General features: G+C 41.4%; 1 protein-coding gene across 5 annotated transcripts in view; it reads right to left on the reverse strand.

The window, feature by feature from the left end:
• Positions 1-1,223: 1,223 nt before the first annotated feature.
• Positions 1,224-19,826, reverse strand: part of CSGALNACT2 (chondroitin sulfate N-acetylgalactosaminyltransferase 2) — a 47,544-nt gene continuing 28,941 nt past the window's right edge. For 4 of the 5 annotated variants that reach the window (XM_074337322.1, XM_074337323.1, XM_019719105.2 and 1 more), the window contains 2 exons: positions 17,468-17,549; positions 1,224-3,260 (listed from right to left, as the gene is read on the reverse strand). In XM_074337322.1, coding sequence (XP_074193423.1) covers positions 2,968-3,260; positions 17,468-17,549 — 375 coding nt within the window. In that variant the 3' untranslated portion in view covers positions 1,224-2,967. Of the gene's footprint in view, positions 3,261-17,463; positions 17,550-19,826 lie in introns of those variants that run through there. The other variant, XM_019719107.2, reaches the window with a different exon arrangement.

The raw sequence follows: 19,826 nt of genomic DNA on the forward strand, positions 1-19,826 counted from the left end.
TAACCAACTGAGCCATCTGGTGGTGGCTTTTGTGTAACATAGTGGTGTTTTTGTGTAAACATATCTAAACAGAAAAAGTACACCAAAAATATGTATAGAAGATAAAAAATGGCACACCTGTACAGGGCACTCACATGAATGGAGCTTGCAGGACTGGCAGTGCTCTGCATGTGAGTGAGGGTGAGTGAATGTGGGGGCCCAGGACATGACTGTACCCGACTGTGAACTTCATAAACCCTGTATACACAGGCTACACTACATTTATAAAGCAACACAAGATTAAATGAAGCACAAGAGAAAAAGATGTGATCAAGAGAAGCAGTGAACTCCAGCTGCAGGAGGCCCCTGCCAGCGGAATACCACATACTGTTTCACAGCAAACTTTTTTTCCTAAGTAGGAGTACACTCTAAAGTAACAGTATGTCATACATAAACACATAAGCCAGTAACAAGTCATTTATGGTCACTATCACATGACGTACATGTGCTGTGCTTCTGCATGTGGGGCAGCGCAGGCCTGTTCACAGCAGCACCACACATGAGTAATGCCCCATGCATGAGTCTGTCCCCCAGACTACAGGACAACTCCACTCTTCTTGTTCACTTGTGCACTCCCAGTGTCTAGGACAGTGCGAGACATTACAGTAAGCTTTCAGGAAACGTTTTGGTTCAGAAGGCAGTGGTGTGCTCCCTGGTACCCAGGCAGTGGTTCTGGCCTCTGCATCACTGGTGACGGGAATGTCTCAGCTCCATGATGATCGTACGGGGCCACAGTCGTGTGTGTGGTCTGTCAGTGACATAATGACGTTGTGTGGCACATGACCATATTCACATAGTGGAATACTAGTCAGTAATAAAAATGAGTTTTGAGATTAACATGAGTGAACTTCAAAAATACTGAATGAAAGTTAAAAATATATAATGAAATATGTATATAAATTCAAAAACAGGCAAAACTGAACAGTCCATTGGGTAGAGATCCATACACAGTTGGGAAAACTAAGAAAAACAAGTGAAAAGTTACCACAAAATCAGGACAGTGATTATTCTGGAGAGAGTGAGGGTATGATTGAGAAGGGGCATACAGAGGCCTTTCACTGGTCTTAAGTGGGTAGCTGATGTCTTTTCATATTCTTTAAAGTACACAATTACATGTTATACACATGCTGTACTTAGGATATTTTACAATAGAAAGAAATTAATTTACCACATTTTCATTTAACTCTTGGTAATAAAATACTTTATTGGTACTATTTAATGTCAAATACATAGTAATGTTTCCATTGCTTAGCATCCATCTTTAAACTAAAAGCTAATTAAAAAAAAAAAAAAAAACCACAGGAGAAAAGGTATAATCATTTAATTCTATCAAAAAATAAGTTGCAATTTTCCTTTAAAAATAATTAGGTTCCCTCACTTTAAATACTGTAATTCACTGGTCTTCTTAATAAATACTTGTATATAAAAGGAGACAATGATCTGAATAATTTTGCAGAGAACATTTCACACATCTTAAAAAAAAAAAGCCTAAGTGCTACCCCAACTTAAAAAGACTTGTAAGAATAATTAGTAAGTTATTGTAAAATTGAATTCGTGTAGCACCGAGAAATTTGGCATTTATATTTCAGACAGTATGATTTACTGAGCCAAAAGAGTAATGCTTTTTCTTTTGTGAATTTTCAGGGGTTTATATACAAATAGAAAGAATACAGGAGAGGTCCCTTTCAAAATCCAAAGGTTCAAAAATCTATGTATGCCTTTTACCATATCACCAATTTCTGGATCCAGCAATTGACCCTGTGGTAAAAGATCCATGTGTGATAAATATCATAGTATAGTCCTATCTGAATATAATTTCTTATTCATATTACCTCATTAATATAATTTATACCTCAATTAAAACCATTCTATCTGCAACTAATATATATCTCCCCTTTTCTTAAATCAGTGTGATTTTATGGTATACCTCATTAAATTTTGTTTTCTTCCTTCAGTGAAACTCTCAAAGTATTATAACAACACAAATACAGATGTGGCATATATTAACATACTAGGAGAAAAGGTAATAAATACATATGGATGCATGCTAAGTGAGACATACAAAGCAAAGCACACAGCCCCATACTATGCTCTCTGTTCGGAAGCACCCCCCACAGGAGGTCCTGCCAGAGCCCAGGCTCACGGAGACACCACTAGTGTCCTGCACGCCAATACAGTTCAATGTTCTGCTAAAGATGTTTCCATGTTGTGTTCAGTTTGTTCAAAGCAGTCTACAGCAACTTTGACTTCTAATCCTGAACATGCTGACAAGTAGTAATACTTTATATTTTTAATCAAGTCATAGATTCTAACCTAAGTATTTCCTACTATTACCCATTTGTTTAAAACATTCAGAGGGCTAAGCAACATTAAGTTAAGGGTCCTTTGTTTCTGTTTTCTCTTGGTTAGTTGGGGATTTCAGATTTGTCATTTAATTATCCTCTGCTTCAGTGAAAAAAGGATTCTTCAAGCCACTGACCAAAGATATCCACTTAGAAACCAGACAGGCTGACTCAGTGCCCGGCAGATGGGGAAGCTGGGCCACATACCGCACTGTGACACTCGACACTGCAGGGCAGGCGCTCCTGACCCGCCAGCAGCAGGACACACCTCTTGGCCCAGACACCAGCAGGACACAGCAGAACACAGGCACAGGGTAGGAACGAACTCAACACTACCTGTGGGACAAACCACAGGTTTCTATTTGTCAGTGATTCCATAATGCAGTATTCTTACAAAACACAGGCTCTGCATTGAAACACTTGGTGTTTCTTCTCTCATGTAGTTAAACTGCTGAAATACAGTAATGTCAGAAAGAACACAAAAGGTCAGCATGACTTCTCTGAAGGAGGAGGGCGCTGCGTCTGGAACTGGGGTTAAGGCTAAATACGTAGTGCTGGTTATGTCAGGCTAGGTGTCATGGTGACGTCAGCCCCCAGCCTCGCTGTCTGTCCTGTACGCTTGCTTGCGGAGATGGGCCTCTATCTCCTCCCGGAAGACCAGCATCCCCAGGTGTGAGTGAGAGGCCTCACTCATGGCCTTGGACTGGATGCACATGCGGTACTGCTCCGGCGTCAGCTCATCGGCGCAGCGCTTCTCGTGCCAGAGGTGGAAAAGGCCAGGGACCGGGCTCCGGATCACCATCAGGTCGCCATGTAGGTATTTTCGATAAAGGTGGACGTCTTCTCCACCCCAGCCTTTCACTTCCATGTCAAATCCACCTGCAGGATCAAAACTGATACCGTAAGTAAGTGCCTGGCAGCCAGAGCATGGCCAAACCCAGTAAGATTTAAACATGCTGCTTGCAGTGGGAGGCATGGAGTACGGCCCCGATGCCTCAGGCTGTGGACGGGTGTCCTGCTTTGAGCATCCAGTTAGCAGGTCAAGGTCCATCACTGAGAGGACTGCTCTGACATTAATATTTGTGACTGCTTTGTAACCTTCAAAAGTTCTATAGAAAATCTACAGAGTCAGAAGAGAAGGAAATCTAAATCATCCATAATCTCACCACCCTTGATGTTTATAATGTTTTCTTTCTATTCTTTGAAATTCAAATTCTTCTAGGTTACTTTCCAGAGGGGAAAACAGAAGAAATGGCCAAGCTGGAGACATAAATTTGAGAATGGGTGCACAACGATTTAAAGCCACAGGAATGAATGAAATTTCTGGAATTTAGGAGGAAAACAGAACCTAGGTTTAAATGCTAAGAAACGCCAATATCTAGAGGTTAAATAAGAAGAGAAAGTTAAGCTGGCAGAGGAGACTGAGAGACGGCCCAAGTGAGCGAGAGAACCCTAGAGAACGTGTGGTCACAGGAGTCAAGTGAAGAGAGTATCTTCAGGAAGAAATGGTCAAGTGTGCACTGCTCACTTAAGAACTTAACGAAGCAAGTGGACCTGGTAGCACAGGTGTCCTTGCGACCTCACTAGAACGACTGGTAGAGCAGAGGGCTAGCTAGAGCACGCACATGAAATGGAAGGTGAAGCTGACACTAGTTCAAGCTGATAAACATGGAGAAGCATGGAGAACATAAACCATTTGGAGTTCCTGCAGAGCTACGAAAGATTCTTAAAAACTGAGAAAAGTTAATTCTTTGATAAAGAGCTAGGTTTCCAAATTATGTCTTCTGTCAAATAATTCTATGCCACTTAATTTCACACTCACAGGATAACAGTAATGGTAAGATCTCTAAAAAGTATTACTTTAAATAGTCACAGCTATACTAAATGCTGTGTCTGATACAACTCGCCTTTTCTTCCTTGTAGATACGAAAATGCTCTTCAAATGTGATGGATGGAAGAGATACTTAAACGGGGCACTTCCAGTTTCTGATTCAGCATGGACAGAGCTCAGAAGTCAACACTCTATCCTAACAACAATTTAAAAAGCTGAACAAATTAAAAAGTCAACAACTTTTCTTAGACCCTTCAGAGAAATAAGGTCACAGGGCAAATTGCTCCCCCCAAATTGAAGAGACGTGATAGGTGGGTAAGACAGAATTACAACTATTAGGGCAGAAACTCACTAGAGCTCTCCAGGGCAACTAGTGCTGGGTAGGAAAATCTCAACAGTAACTGACGAATCGCTAGAGGCTCAGGGGACAAATCCGAGGGAACCCAGTCAAAGGAGAAATGATTTTACCAGAGTCTAACCTGCCCGAGGAAAGGGATACACCCAGGGGAAAGGGATACACCCAACACCACCCCACTTTAGCAATGCTGTCCCACCCAAGGTGAGGGCAGTGTATGGAAAACACATGTGAAGGTCATGGCCCAGACACACAGGCTCCCTGAAGTATTAAGGGCTAATCATAGTACCAGAGAATGCTTCCTGTTCTCCCACATTACTAAAGACCTATTCACTGCACTTCCCTTTACCTAGTATATCATGTTTAGCTATGAAGAAAAAACTAGGCATATTAAAAGGCAAAAAACAGTTTAAGAGACAGAGCAAGCATCAGAAGCAGCTCACCTATGGCAGGGATGTTGGGATTATCAGGCTGGGAATTTAAAATTATTTTTACTGTGCTAAGGGCTCTAACGGGGAAGCAGACAACATGCAAGCACAGATGAGTAATGTAAGGGGAGAGAAAGGGAGAGAGAGAGAGATTCTAAGAAAGAATCAGAAAAAAATGCTAAAGCTAAGGAACAACGTAACAGAAATTAAGAACGCCTCTGAGGGGCTCATTAGGGTACTAGACTGGAACTACCCCAGGAAAGAATCTCTGAGGACATGACAACAGAAACTTCTAAAACTGAAAATCAAAGACAAAGAATACTGAGAAAATAAACCAAACAAAAATAGAACAGAATATATCTAAGAATTCCAAAAATATATCCAAAAACATCCAAGAATTATGGGGCAACTACAAAAGGTGTAACATACGTGTCATGGGACAACCAGAAGGAAAGAGAAAGGAACAGAAGCTTCCAGATGGAAGGCTAAGATCCAAACAAGTATGGCTGAGAGGGCAGGGGCTGCCTTTCTTACCCAGCACAGTCCTAGGCTAGAGGCTCCACTCTAGGGGGGAGTGGGGACCTTCTGCCTGCACCCAGTGTGCTGCTCCTAAGGCAGGGGTGTCACTCTGAGAGGTGTGCCACCCTAGCTCTTGGCAGAGGCTGAGATTTTTCCCAGGGGCAGAGGCAGTCCGTAAGAAAAAACTGCTCCAAAGCCCTTCACAAAGGAACTGACTTTATTTGAAACAGAGTGTGCAGAAGTTCAAGCCAAGGGGGCTCTTGGAAATAATGGCTATTTTGGTGGTAACAATTAAGAGAAGGCTGGTAGCTCCATCAGAGCAATAAGCTAAAATGTAGGTCAGCTAGTTTATCAGAGAGAAACAGGGAAAGAGACAGGTACCGTCCTGGGGTCTGAATAAATCTCGAAGACTTGCCTCAAAAACTAACCTGCAAAAGGGCTCAATTTAGTTGGTTCAGACTGTGGACCACTTTATACTCCAGAGCACCGTCAACAACAAGAGAGCAAGCAAAAAGTGGAACCTCACTGGTGGGCGTGACACCAACACAAGCCTGGAGAGATGGAGCCCTGCTCAATCCAGTCTCGTCCTGGACGATGGCACATGCCCTGAGGAGTGACACTGGCGGCTTCCTATTGCTGAGGGGTGGAGGGGGAGGAGACAGCATGCAGTAAACAGTAAAACCAAGTCAATAAATAAATACACAAGCAGAAACAAAACAAAAAACAAGCCCTGGAGGCAGGCGGGAATCAACATCCAGAAGCGACACAACATATTTCCTAAAACGTCCAGTTTTTGAAAAAGAAATTATGAGGCATGTAATGAAACAGAAAAGTGTGTCCCATATACCAGAAAAAAAAGCAAGCAACAGAAACTGCCTGTAGAGGGCCCCGATTATCGGTTTTAACAAAGATTTCAAAACAACCATTATAATATGTTCAAGGAAACAATGTTTACAGGAGTAACAGAAGGTAAGATGACAATGTCTCATCAGCTATTAATAAATAGACATTTTATATAAAAAAGGACCAAATGGAAATTCTAGAGGTAAAAAGTATTAATTCAAATGAAAAATTCATTAGAGCAGCTCGACAGCAGATCTGAACTAATAAAAGAATCAGCAAACTGTAGATAAATCAATTCAACCTATGCAATCCAAAGAACAGAGAGAAAAGAGTGAAGAAAAAAATTAACCGTCTCAGAGAAATGTGAGATATCCTTAACTGCACCCATATACGTCTAACAGGAGTTTGAGGAGAAGACAATGAGACAGGAGCAGTGAGAAAGAGATCAGAAAGCAGTGATGGATCCTTACTGTTTCATTAAGCAAGAAACCAGTGCAAAGGGCATTAGTTTCATTTAATAGTCTTTATCGCTATTTGCTGATTTTCCATTATTCAAGTGTTACAATGATAAAGAGACAAGTGGAGGAATTTTCAAAACAAATGGCTGATTATAAAAATTAATGTAAGAGGACTTCCGGAAAAATGGCGGCGTGAGGTGAGCCTCTGTAAAGCTCCCCTGGAATTTACAAAGAATCAAACAACAAAAACTCCACAAAGGACTCCCTGCACAGCAGACAGGCAAGACGAAGAGGCCCACTACCGACTGAAATCACCTACAGGTGGGAGATTCGCGCGAGTGGAGGGAGGAGGAAAGGGAGAAGTGTGCGGAGACGGAGCCGCGCGGGCGCAAGACTCAGACCTCGCTCAGTGCTCCCAGCTCGCTGCTTCCCGGAACCACAGCAGCTGCGAGTGAGGGAAGAACTCGGACTGCTAGGGCTCCACCTGAGCTCCACAGGGCTGAGGGGACAGCATATAACACGGCTAAACCCAACGCTCACGGTGGAAACCTCGGAGTAAAGACTGAGGGAAAAAGGCTGAAAACGGTGGTTTAAGCCCGCACTGCCGAGCAGAGAATGGAGCCTTAGGCACTGAGACTACCCGCCCCCTCCCGCCCCTCCCAGAGCTCGCCCGGCCCCCACCTGCCCGGTGCTAGAAGCGAAACAGTAGCAGTGTCAGATCAAAACAACAGAAAATTTGCTATTTTGAGAACTGTGGACCACAGACACAAATTCACAGCCCAACTAGTTCCAGCAAAGGGGAGAGAGCTGTGGAAGCAGGACCGGCTGTGGTGGTAGTCGCCGCCATTGCTCTGGGCCACCTCTCACAACTCACCCCGCCCCTGACCCCACCTATCTGGGCGGATCCCTGCAGGAGTAAACAGAACTGCTGAAACATACGGGCTCTGAATCAGGAGCTGGAAGAGCTTTGGAACATCAAAAGCTCTCTGCATACCCACCGGGACACTGCGCCCTGTGACCTAGACGAACTATTAACAGAGGAGAAGCCCATCTCCAAGGGAATCCCCCCATTGTGTGAGAAGTTGGAATAGTGCAGAGAAAACATAGCACTACCGTGTGAGAGAAGAAAAATAAGTTGCAGTTGGAGAAATAATAAAACATTCTACCAACAAGTACTGACAAACAAAAGAAAGACCGCTTTCTATCAACCTGTTGCAGATGTCACTCCTGTAGATGTCTAGGAAGAGAAATAGTAAACCAGTAATCACCATGAATAACCAAGGCAACAAGATAGCTCAGAAAGAAAGTGAAAAATCTCCAGAGAAGGCACTTAAAGATACAGAAATATGTGACTTAAGTGACAGAGAATTCAAGATTGCAGTTCTGAAAAAACTCAACGAGATACAAGAAAACACAGATAGGCAGTTAAATGAACTCAGAAACTCAATCAAAGAACAGCATGAGCATTTTACGAAAGAGATTGAAATTTTAAAAAGAACCAAATAGAATTTCTGGAGATTAAGAACTCAATAGAAGAAATTAAGAATGAAATAACCAGCTTAGGTAGTAGAGTTGACCAGATGGAGGAAAGAATCAGTGACATCGAAGATAGAAACCTGGAAATGACACAGATAGAAGAAGAAAGAGACTTGAGACTTAAAAGAAATGAAAGAACTCTACAAGAACTTTCTGACTCCATCAGAAAGAGCAATATAAGAATAATGGGCATACCAGAAGGAGAAGAAAGAGAGAAGGAACAGAGAATATATTCAAACAAATTGTCGATGAGAACTTCCCAAATTTGTGGACAGAACTGGACCCTCGAATCCAAGAAGCAAATAGAACACCTAGTTACCTCAATCCCAACAGGCCTTCTCCAAGGCACATTGTATTGAAGCTGTCTAAAATCAACGACAAAGAAAGAATCCTCAAGGCAGCCAGGGAAAAGAAGACGGTAACTTACAAAGGAAAGCCCATTAGATTATCATCAGATTTTTCAGCAGAAACTCTACAAGCCAGGAGGGAGTGGAACCAAATATTCAAACTATTGAAAGAGAGAAATTACGAGCCAAGAATAATATATCCAGCAAAGATATCCTTTAGATATGAAGGAGGAATAAAGACCTTTCCAGACATACAGAAGCTGAGGGAATTTTCTAATACACGACCTGCACTACAAGAAATACTAAAGGAGGCTATTCGACCACCATCAACAGGGACAATTTGTGGCAACCGAAGCATAAAAAGGGGTGAGTAAAGGCCTGAACCAGAATATGGGAATGGAGAAAGTAAACGTGCTGAAGAAAATGGAATACTCTAAATATCAAACTTTCTTTTACATAAACTTAAGGGTAACCACTCAAAAAAAAATCCAGAACTGAAATATATACTGTAATAAAAGAAGAAACGTAGGGAAACATCATAGAATACCACCACACAGAAATAATAGACAACAACAAAAGGCAAAGAAACAATGGAGACACAGCCTTACCAGAAAACTAAAGATAGAATGACAGGAAATCCTCACAGATCAATAATCACCCTAAATATAAATGGACTGAACTCACCAATAAAAAGGCACAGAGTAGCAGATTGGATCAAAGAACTAAACCCAATCATATGCTGTCTCCAAGAAACACATCTCAGCTACAAGGACAAGCATAGACTCAAAGTGAAAGGGTGGAAATTGACACTCGTAGCAAATGGTACCCAGAGAAAATCAGGTGTAGTCATAATGATATCAGATGAAACAGACTTCAAGGTGAAAAAGATAACAAGAGACAAAGATGGACATTTCATAATGGTGAAGGGACTGTACAACAAGAAGACATAACAGTCATCAATATTTATGCCCCCAATCAGGGAGCACCGAAATACACCAAGCAACTACTAACAGAACTAAAGGGAGAAATTGACCAAAACACAATTATACTAGGGGACTTAAATACATCATTGACAGCTATGGATAGATCATCCAAACAGAAAATAAATAACGAAATAGTAGCCCTAAATGACACATTAGATGAAATGGACATAATTGACATTTATAGAGCACTTCATCCTAAAACATCAGACTATACATTCTTTTCTAGTGTACATGGAACATTCTCAAGGATAGACCATATATTGGGACATAAAATCAGTCTCAACAAATTTAAGAAGATTGAAATCATACCATGCATATTCTCTGATCACAAGGCTTTAAAATTGGATATCAACTGTAAAAAGAAAGCGGGGGAAAAAACACAAATACATGGAGATTAAACAACATACTTTTAAAAAAGGACTGGGTCCAAGAAGAAATTAGAGGAGAGATCAAAAGATACATAGAAACAAATGACAATGAAAATACATCCTACCAAAATTTTTTGGATGCAGCGAAAGCAGTTTTAAGAGGGAAATTTATCTCATTACAGGCCTATCTCAAGAAACAAGAAAACTCCCAAATAAATAACCTCATGTTACACCTTAAAGAACTAGAAAAAGAAGAACAAGTTAAACCCAAGGTCAGCAGAAGAAAGGAAATAACAAAAATTAGAGCAGAACTAAATGAAATAGAGAACAAAAAGACAATAGAAAAAATTAATGTGACAAAGAGCTGGTTCTTTGAAAAGATTAACAAAATTGACAAACCCTTGGCTAGACTTACTAAGATAAAAAGAGAGAAGACACTGATTAACAAAATCAGAAACGTAAAATGGGAAGTTATCACGGACACCACAGAAATACAAAGGATCATCCAAGAATACTATGAAGGACTATATGCCACCAAATTCAACAACCTAGAAGAAATGGACAAGTTCTTAGAAACATATAGCCTTCCAAGGCTGAACCATGAAGAACTGGAAAATCTAAACAGACCGATCACCAGTAACGAAATTGAATCAGTCATCCAAAACCTTCCAAAAACAAAAGTCCGGGACCAGATGGCTTCACTAGTGAATTCTACCAAACCTTCAAAGAGGATCTAATACCAATCCTGCACAAACTCTTCCAAAAAATTGAAGAAGAGACAGTACTCCCTAACTCATTCTATGAGGCCAACATCACCCTGATACCAAAACCTGGTAAGGACAGCACAAAAAAAGAAAACTACAGACCAATATCTCTGATGAATACCGATGCAAAAATCCTAAATAAAATTCTAGCAAATCGAATACAACAATGCATTAAAAAGATTATGCATCACGACCAAGTGGGGTTCATCTCCGGGGCACAAGGATGGTTCAACATATGCAAATCCATCAATGTGATACATCACATAAACAAAATAAAGGACAAAAATCATATGATTATATCAATTGACTAAGAAAAAGCATTTGACAAGATACAACATCCATTTATGATTGAAACACTTAATAAAATGGGTGTAGAAGGAAAATACCTTAACATAATAAAGGCCATATATGACAAGCCCTCTGCTAATCTCATAATTAATGGAGAAAAACTGAAGCCCTTTGCTCTACGTTCAGGAACACGACAGGGCTGTCCCCTATCACCTCTGCTTTTCAACATAGTGTTGGAAGTCCTTGCCAGAGCAATCAGGCAAGAGAAAGAAATAAAAGGCATGAAGAAGTGAAATTATCACTCTTTGCAGATGACATGATGCTATATATAGAAAACCCTAAAGACTCCACCAAAAAGCTACTAGAAAGAATCAACGAATACAGTAAAGTTGCCGGCTACAAAATCAACGCACAAAAGTCCATTGCCTTCCTATATACTAACAATGAAATCTCAGAAAAAGAAATACAAAAAACAATTCCTTTTGTAATTGCAGCAAAAAGAATAAAATACCTAGGAATAAACTTAACCAAGGATGTGAAAGACCTATATGCTGAAAACTATAAGACATTTTTGAAAGAAATTGAAGAAGACACAAAGAAATGGAAAGACATTCCGTGCTCATGGATTGGAAGAATCAACATAGTTAAAATGGCCATATTACCCAAAGCAATATACAGATTCAATGCAATCCCCATCAAAATCCCAATGGCATATTTTAAAGAAATAGAACAAAAAGTCATCAGATTTGTTTGGAACCACAAAAGACCCCGAATAGCCAAAGCAATCTTAAGAAAAAGAACAATAATGGAGGTATCACACTTCCTGACTTTGGCTTGTACTACAGGGCTACAATAATCAAAACAGCATGGTATTGGCAGAAAAACAGACACATAGACCAATGGAATAGAATTGAGAACCCAGAAATAAAACCACATAAATATGGACAGATAATTTTTGACAAAGAAGCTAAAAACATACAATGGAGCAAAGACAGCCTCTTCAATAAATGGTGCTGGGAGAATTGGATAGCCACGTGCAAAAGAATGAAACTGGACTGCTATTTGTCACCATGTACCAAAGTTAATTCAAAATGGATCAAAGACTTAAGCATAAGACCTGACACAATAAACTGCATAGAAGAAAACATAGGTACTAAACTTATGGACCTTGGGTTCAAAGAGCATTTTATGAACTTGACTCCAAAGGCAATGGAAGTAAAAGCTAAAATAAACGAATGGGACTATATGAAACTTAAAAGCTTCTGCACAGCAAAAGAAACCATTGACAAAATAAAGAGGCCACCAACTGAATGGGAGAAGATTTTTGCAAACAGTGCCTCCGATAAGGGCTAGTATCCAGAATATACAAGGAACTCATGCAACTCAACAACAAAAAAAACAACCCAATTGAAAAATGGGCAGAGGACTTGAAGAGACATTTCTCCAAAGAGGACATACAAATGGCAAATAGACATATGAAAAATGCTCAACATCACTAATCATCAGAGAAATGCAAATCAAAACCACAATGAGATATCACCTCACCCCAGTCAGAATGGCTATCATCAACAAGACAAATAGTAACAAATGTTGGAGAGGCTGTGGAGAAAAGGAACCCTCATACACTGTTGGTGGGAATGCAGACTGGTGCAGCCGCTATGGAAGGCAGTGTGGAGGTTCCTCAAAGAATTACGAATAGAATTGCCATATGACCCAGCAATCCCTCTCCTGGGTATCTACCCAAAAGATCTGAAAACATTTAGAGATAAAGACACGTGTGCTCCAATGTTCATTGCAGCTTTGTTTACGGTGGCCAAGACATGGAAACAACCAAAATGTCCTTCGATAGATGAATGGATAAAGAAGTTGTGGTATATATACACAATGGAATACTATTCAGTGGTAAGAAAAGATGATATAGGAACATTTGTGCCAACATGGATGGATCTTGAGAGAGTAATGCTGAGCAAAACAAGTCAGACAGAAAAAGCAGAGAACCATGTGATTTCACTGATATGTGGTATATAAACCAAAAACAACAAAAGAACAAGACAAACAAATGAGAAACAGAAACTCATAGACACAGACAATAGTTTAGTGGTTGCCAGAGGGTAAGGGGCGGGGGTGGGGGTGGGAGATGAGGGTAAGGGGGATCGAATATATGGTGATGGAAGGAGAACTGACTCTGGGTGATGAACACACAATGGGATTTATAGATGATGTAATACAGAATTGTACACCTGAAATCTATGTAATTTTACTAACAATTGTCACCCCAATAAATTTAATTTAAAAAAAAAGAAAAGAAAAAAAAATTAATGTAATATGGACCAAAAAATACATAAAATATTAAGAAATATGTATGTATAAATATGTATTACAAAATATATTACATATATTCTTAATGCTCTGGAAAGGTAGCCACTGAATGATGAGGTTTCAGCCTGCTTTCTTTTGGTGGCGGGGGGCGGGGGGCGGCTGTCATTAAAAAAATTTTTTTTTGAAAATTTTCAATTCCAATTGACATTCAATATTATATTAGTTTCAGGTATAGTGGTTAGACATTTATATAACTTATACAGTGATTCCCCCCAATAAGTCTAGTACCCACCTGACACCAAACACTTACTACAATATTATTGACTATATTTCCTATACTATACTTTACATTCCTGTGACTCTTTGTAACTGCAAATTTGTACTTCTTAATCCCTTTACTCTTACCCAGCCTCCCAATCCCCCTCCCATCTGGTAACTGTCAGTTTGTTCTCTGTATCTTTGAGTTTATTTCTGTTTTGTTTGCTCATTTATTTTCTTTTCTAGATTCCACATATAAGTGAATTCATATGGTTATTTGTCTTTCTCTGACTTATTTCACTTAACATAATACCCTCTAAGTCTATACATGTTGTTACAAATGTTAAGATTTCATACTTTTTATGGCTGAGTAATATTCCATTCTATGTATCTACCACATCTTATTTATCTAATTGTCTATCAATGGACACAGGTTGCTTCCACATCTTGGCTACTGTATATGAAATATCCTTTGTCTTTTGTTATAGCCTTTGTTTTAAGGTCTGTTTTGTTTGATGTTGAGTACTGCTATACCAGCTTTCTTTGTTTTCATTTGCACGAAATATCTTTTTCTGTCCCGTTACTTTCAGTCTCTGTGTTACTTTAGATCAGAAGTGAGTCTTTTGTAAGCAGCATATGTAAGAATCTTATTTTCTTATCCATTCAGCCCTCCTATGTCTTTTGAGTGGAGCGTTTAATCCATTTACATTTAAAGTAATTACTGATAAGTATGTAGTTACTGCCATTTTATTATTCATATTTTTTATTTTCTTCTCCTCCTCCTTCTTAAATAAGTCCCTTTAACATTTCTTGTAATACTGGTTTGGTGGTGATAAATTCCTTTAGCTTTTTCTTGTCTGGGAAGCTCTTTATCTGTCCTTCAATTCTAAATGATAGTCTTGCTGGGTGAACTACTCTGGGTTGTAGGTCCTTGCTTTTCATCACTTTGAATATTTCCTGCCACTCCCTCTGGCCTGCAAAGTTTCTGTTGAGAAACCAGCTGACAGTCCTATGGGATCTCACACTTGCAGGTAAGTAACTGCTTTTCTCTTGCTGCTTTTAACATCCTTTTCTTTAACCTTTGGCATTTTAATTGTGATGTATATTGGTGTGGGCCTGTTTGGGTTCATCTTGTTTGGGACTCTACCTCCTGGGCTTGTGTATCTATTTCCTTCACCAGGTTAGGGAAGATTTCAGTCATTATTTCTTCAAATAGGTTTTCAATCCCTGGTTCTCTCTCTTCTCCTTCTGGCACCTCTATGATGCTAATGTTATGTGTGAGAATGTCCAAGAGTTCCCTTGTCACACACCACATCCCTCATTTTAAAAAACTGTTTTTCCTTTTTGTGGTTCTTATTGGGTGTTTTCTGCTACTCTGTCTTCCAAACTGCTGATTTGATTCTCTGCTTCATGTTGATTCCATCTAATGTATTCCTCATTTCAGTTAATGTATTCTTCATTTCTGACTGGTTGTTTTTTTATGGTTCCTATCTCTTTAAGTTCTCACTGAACTCATTTATTTTTCTTTCCCTAAAGTCACTGAGTATCCTTATAACCAGTGTTTTGAACTCTGCACCTGGTATGTTGCTTGCTTCCATTTCGTTTAGTTATTTTTCTGGACTTTTGTCCTGTTCTTTCATTTGAGACCTGTTTCTTTGTCTCTTAATTTTGGCTGCCTTCCTGTGTTATTTCTACATATTAGGTTGATCTGCTACGTCTCTAGTCATGGCAGAGTCGCCTTATGTAGTAGGTGTCTTGTGGGGCCCAATGATGCAGTCTCTCTGATCACCTGAGCTGCATGCTCCAGGTGTGTCCCTTTGTGGGGTATGTGTGTACTCCTGTTGTGGTTGAGCCGTGATTGCTGTTGGCAGCAATCAGTGGGTAGGACTGACCCTCAGGCTGACTGGCTGTGAGGACTGGCCATGACTACAGTGCAGGAGCTGTTGTGTGGAGGACGACCCCATGAAGTAGGATTCGCTGTTGCTGGGCTCTGGTGCCTGCTGAGTCTATCCTTTGGGTGTGTTATTTATGGAGCTAAATGGGTGGTGCACTGGTTGATCTGAAGCTTGCCACCAGGTGTGTTGGTTCTGGGGCCTCTTGCTTGGGGCTCTGGTACAGGCCCAGGCCAGTTGCTGCCTGTTTCTGGCCTGGGGCCACCAGGTAGGAACTACAAAGTGATCTGTGGTTGGTAGCTGCCTGTGCTTGGTGTGTAGGCACCTGAGAGAAGCTATGCTGTGAACTGAGGCTGGTTGCCACTAGTGCTGGGCCGGAGGCAGCTTAGCAAGGGTACAGCGCTCACTGAGGCCAGGTGCTGCTTGTCAGGGCTTTGTGCACTTTCCAGAGAGTTGAGGGTATCTGCAGTGTGGGCTCAGGTCGGCAGCCTTGTGAGGAACAGGTGCTGAAAGAAGTTCAGGCTTGTGTACAAGTTGGATGGGGCAGAGTCACAGGGAATCACCAGGGTGAGGTGAGTAGTATTAGCCAGGTTAATGGAGACTCAGATTTGGAGCCTGCCTTCACCTGGGTAGGGGAGGGCTCAAGAAAGGAACAATGGCGCCTGCCAGCACTTCTGTCAAGGACAGAGCTGCCCCTCCAGCCCTCACCCTGAGGCCAAACAAATCAGTTCCTCCCCGTATGTCCCTGGTGCTGTTTAAGCTGCTATCCTAACACTGGAGCTCGGCACACGTGAGTCTGTCAGTGAGCAAGTCTGTGCATTGGCCCTTTAAAATAAACTCTTGGGACTCCAGCAGCCCTCCATCTCATCCGGACAGAATCCCCACTGATTTTCACAGCCAGATGTTGTGGGGACTCCTCTTCCCAGAACTGGTGCTCTGGGCTGGGGAGCCTGGTGTGGGGCTGGGACCCCTTGCTCCTCAGAGGGGTCCTCTGCAGCCAAGATATCCCTCCTGATTCTTAACCACCACACATGGGGGTGGGAACAGTCCATTTCTCATCTCTGCCCCCTCCCACCAGTCTCCATGTGCCTTCTTCTTTATATTCTTACTGATAAGACTTCTGTTCAGCTTGTCTTCAGGTGTTTTTCAAAGATGGTTGTTCTATAATTTAGTTGCGATTCTGGGGTGGTTACAGGAGGAGGCAACTATAGCATTTACCTATTCCGCCATCTTGACCAGAAGTCTCAGGCTGCTTTCTGAAACTATGCTTTGATGCTTTATTTTCTGCTGAGTAAAACTGGATCTGGGTTGGACAGGAAGCTTAGACCATGGTCTTCTCTGGTTTAGGGGAGTGGATGACTAAGCCAGTGCCCCCCAGGTACCCCACTCCAACTTCAACCAGAACTAGAGAGCAGCTGTTTTTTTCATTTGTTTTAAATACTGGGATTTTGTATATAAGTTCAATAGACAACTAAAGGGGGTTTCATCTCTAAATAAAAAATATGAAGGTCCTTGGACTAGATAAGCCAACATTACTTCCTGCTGTAACAATCCATGAGTACAACACCAAATTTATGTAAAGATCTTTTGTAAGAAAAATCAACTGAAAATATGGGTAACAAGTCCCACAGATGTTTGTAAAAACGAGTGTTTTGACTTTAAAGAAACAAAATAATACTACACTTTCATTTTGTCTTTTTGGCCTCATTTCTGCTAATCAAAGACAATACGGAAAAATTCACTTTGCCTTTCATATCTCCAGATTCCTCTTTTCAGCTAATCTCAGGCATTCATAATTTAATAAGAAAATACTCAAATCTGAGACCTTTTGGAAAAATGCCAAAAGGTAATACAGTAAATAGGTAAAGTTCTATCTTTAAATGTAAGGTATACTTACCAATGGTCAGAAAATCTGATCGATACTGACAAGTCATTCCAAAGCCAAAATCTCGCCAAAAGCCAGAGTCCTTTTTGTGAACCTTAAGTTAGGGGGTAAAAAAAGATCAATTTAATCCCTCCAGAACTACAAAAAGTTTTAATCAACAATGAAAAATGTTAAATACTTCCCAAATAATTTTTCTTGTCACTTATGTGACTGATAATAACATGCATTTATATTATTAAATCCTTATAAAACAAAAAAAATATATAGTAATTCCCATGAGAAAGGATTCTGGCCACTTTTAATTTAACTGACTTCAAACCATGTACACGGTGCAAGACGAGGTTACCAATAATCAGTGTGGTGTCTGACCTCAAGGGGCTTACGTTCTATTCCAGGAGGACAACAGGTGCACACACTGTTCTACAGTGTGCCTTATTGGGTGCCCACCCAGCTCCCACTCCCCTGCCCCCTTCCTGACTGTGGACAGTTCTGGCCCCACACAGTCCCTGACCTTCAGGGAGGTCCCTTCCACCTGGAGCTTCAGACTGGGTCATAAGGACTCTGTATCCCAGTGTGACAGCCTCACCCCACTAACTGTAGGAATTGGTTCATTACACAAAATTCAGCTCAGCTACAAGCGGGGGTTGTAGGAAATTCTGGAAAACAAAGCTCTGTTGTTCTTCTGAGAGAGCTACTAGAAAAGACACTTGTTCTTCCTGGATGGTGTAGGGCAGGAGTCTGTAAGCTACAGCCTCCGGACTAAACGTGACGTGCTGCTGGGTTTTGTAACTGATTTTATTGGAATACAGCACACTCATTTGTTTACAAACGGTCTATGGCTGCTTTCATGATACAATGGCAGAACTGAATAATTGCCAAGGGATTGTATGGCCTGCAAAGCCCAAAATATCTTCTATGTGGCTCTTTACAGAATAAGTTTGCCATCCTCCCGTAGAGGGTGTAGATGTGATGTTTGGAACCGTTACAGTCCTTTCCACCACGAGGAAAACCAGCTTTCAAATGAAGCTGTCACCACTTAAGTCCAAGCAGAGAAAGAAAATTGGGACTCTGATGGTACTGAGTCCCCAGAGTCAAGTAAAAGTTGAAGCCTGATAAGCCTCCTTTATGTTACTCATACATCCAACAAGTGTTTAAACTGTGGACATGGTTCTAGGTGCTGAGACACAGCAATGAATAGAGGTGACAAAGTCTCCACCCTCACAGAGACTTCATTTTGATGGGAAAATAGCAAACAAACAAACAAACATCTCAGGTGGGCATACACGCTAGGAAGAAAAACAGTGGGACAACAGGGGAGCATGATACAAAGCAAGCCTATTTTGGATAGAATGGCTACAAAAGGCCTCTGAAGAGGTGATGTGTGAGCAGGGACCCTGATGACATAAGGAGGTGAGCTATGCAAGTACCTGGCCGTCACGCCAGGAGAGGGAGCAGCATGTGCCATGTTCTGAGGCAGGAGCCTGCCTGGAGTGTCTGACAAACAGCAAAGAATGAGACCCTGGGGTTGAAAAGGACTACTGATGTTTTTAAGAGGTTAGTGGTAGTTTAGTATTTTTGTATCCTTATGGTAATGCTCTAGAAGGGACAAAATGTTAGGATAGGAGACAATGAAGAATGGCTAGGGGAGTCCTGTTTAAATGACGAGCTCTAGTTGAACGGAGAAGGTAAGGCTGGCCTTATGAACGGACATGGGTGGCACCTTCACTGGGAATGGAGAGAGGCTCTGAGGATGTGACAGGCAGTTAGTCAGATGGGTCTCATTAAGGAAGTGAACATCCACTGCTTCTGTTTTCTAAGGGAAATATGACGCAAGCTATGTGGGGAGTAAAGAGTGGTGAGGGGTACTGGGAGGCACAAGGGGGAGCAGCTGGCTTGGAGGACGGACATCAGGCTAGAGTGAGATGCAGGGCTGTGCGGTGGCCTGGGAGCCCTGAGGCCTGTGCTATGTACAGCAAGGCCGTGCAGTGGGCTGTTTCTCACCCTGCACATCCCACTGCTCCGGGCCTGGCTGACAGTTCCCCTTCACCAGACTGGGGTTCTCAGAGAGGACCCTGTCGGAGTGAGGGGTAGGGAGGTGGTTATAGGCCAGAAGTGGTGGTAAGGACTCACCATGGAGTCTGAGTGGGGTGCAGAGGAAAGTGAGGATGTGGACATTAGGAGGACGACTGAAAGGAGACAGGCACCCTCTCCCAATTGCAGCATTCTGAGAGCTTCTTCAAAGAAATGAAGCTGCAACTGGGATCTGAGAGAGAATAGGAGTTAGCCAAGCGCGAGATGTGTGGAGGGAAAGATCCAGGCAAGAGAACAGTTTGTGCAAAGACCTGGAGATGGCAGAGAGCATTGTAGGTAA

The sequence above is a fragment of the Rhinolophus sinicus genome, linkage group LG07 (assembly GCF_036562045.2).
Source record: "Rhinolophus sinicus isolate RSC01 linkage group LG07, ASM3656204v1, whole genome shotgun sequence".
Classification (NCBI taxonomy): Eukaryota; Metazoa; Chordata; class Mammalia; order Chiroptera; family Rhinolophidae; genus Rhinolophus; species Rhinolophus sinicus.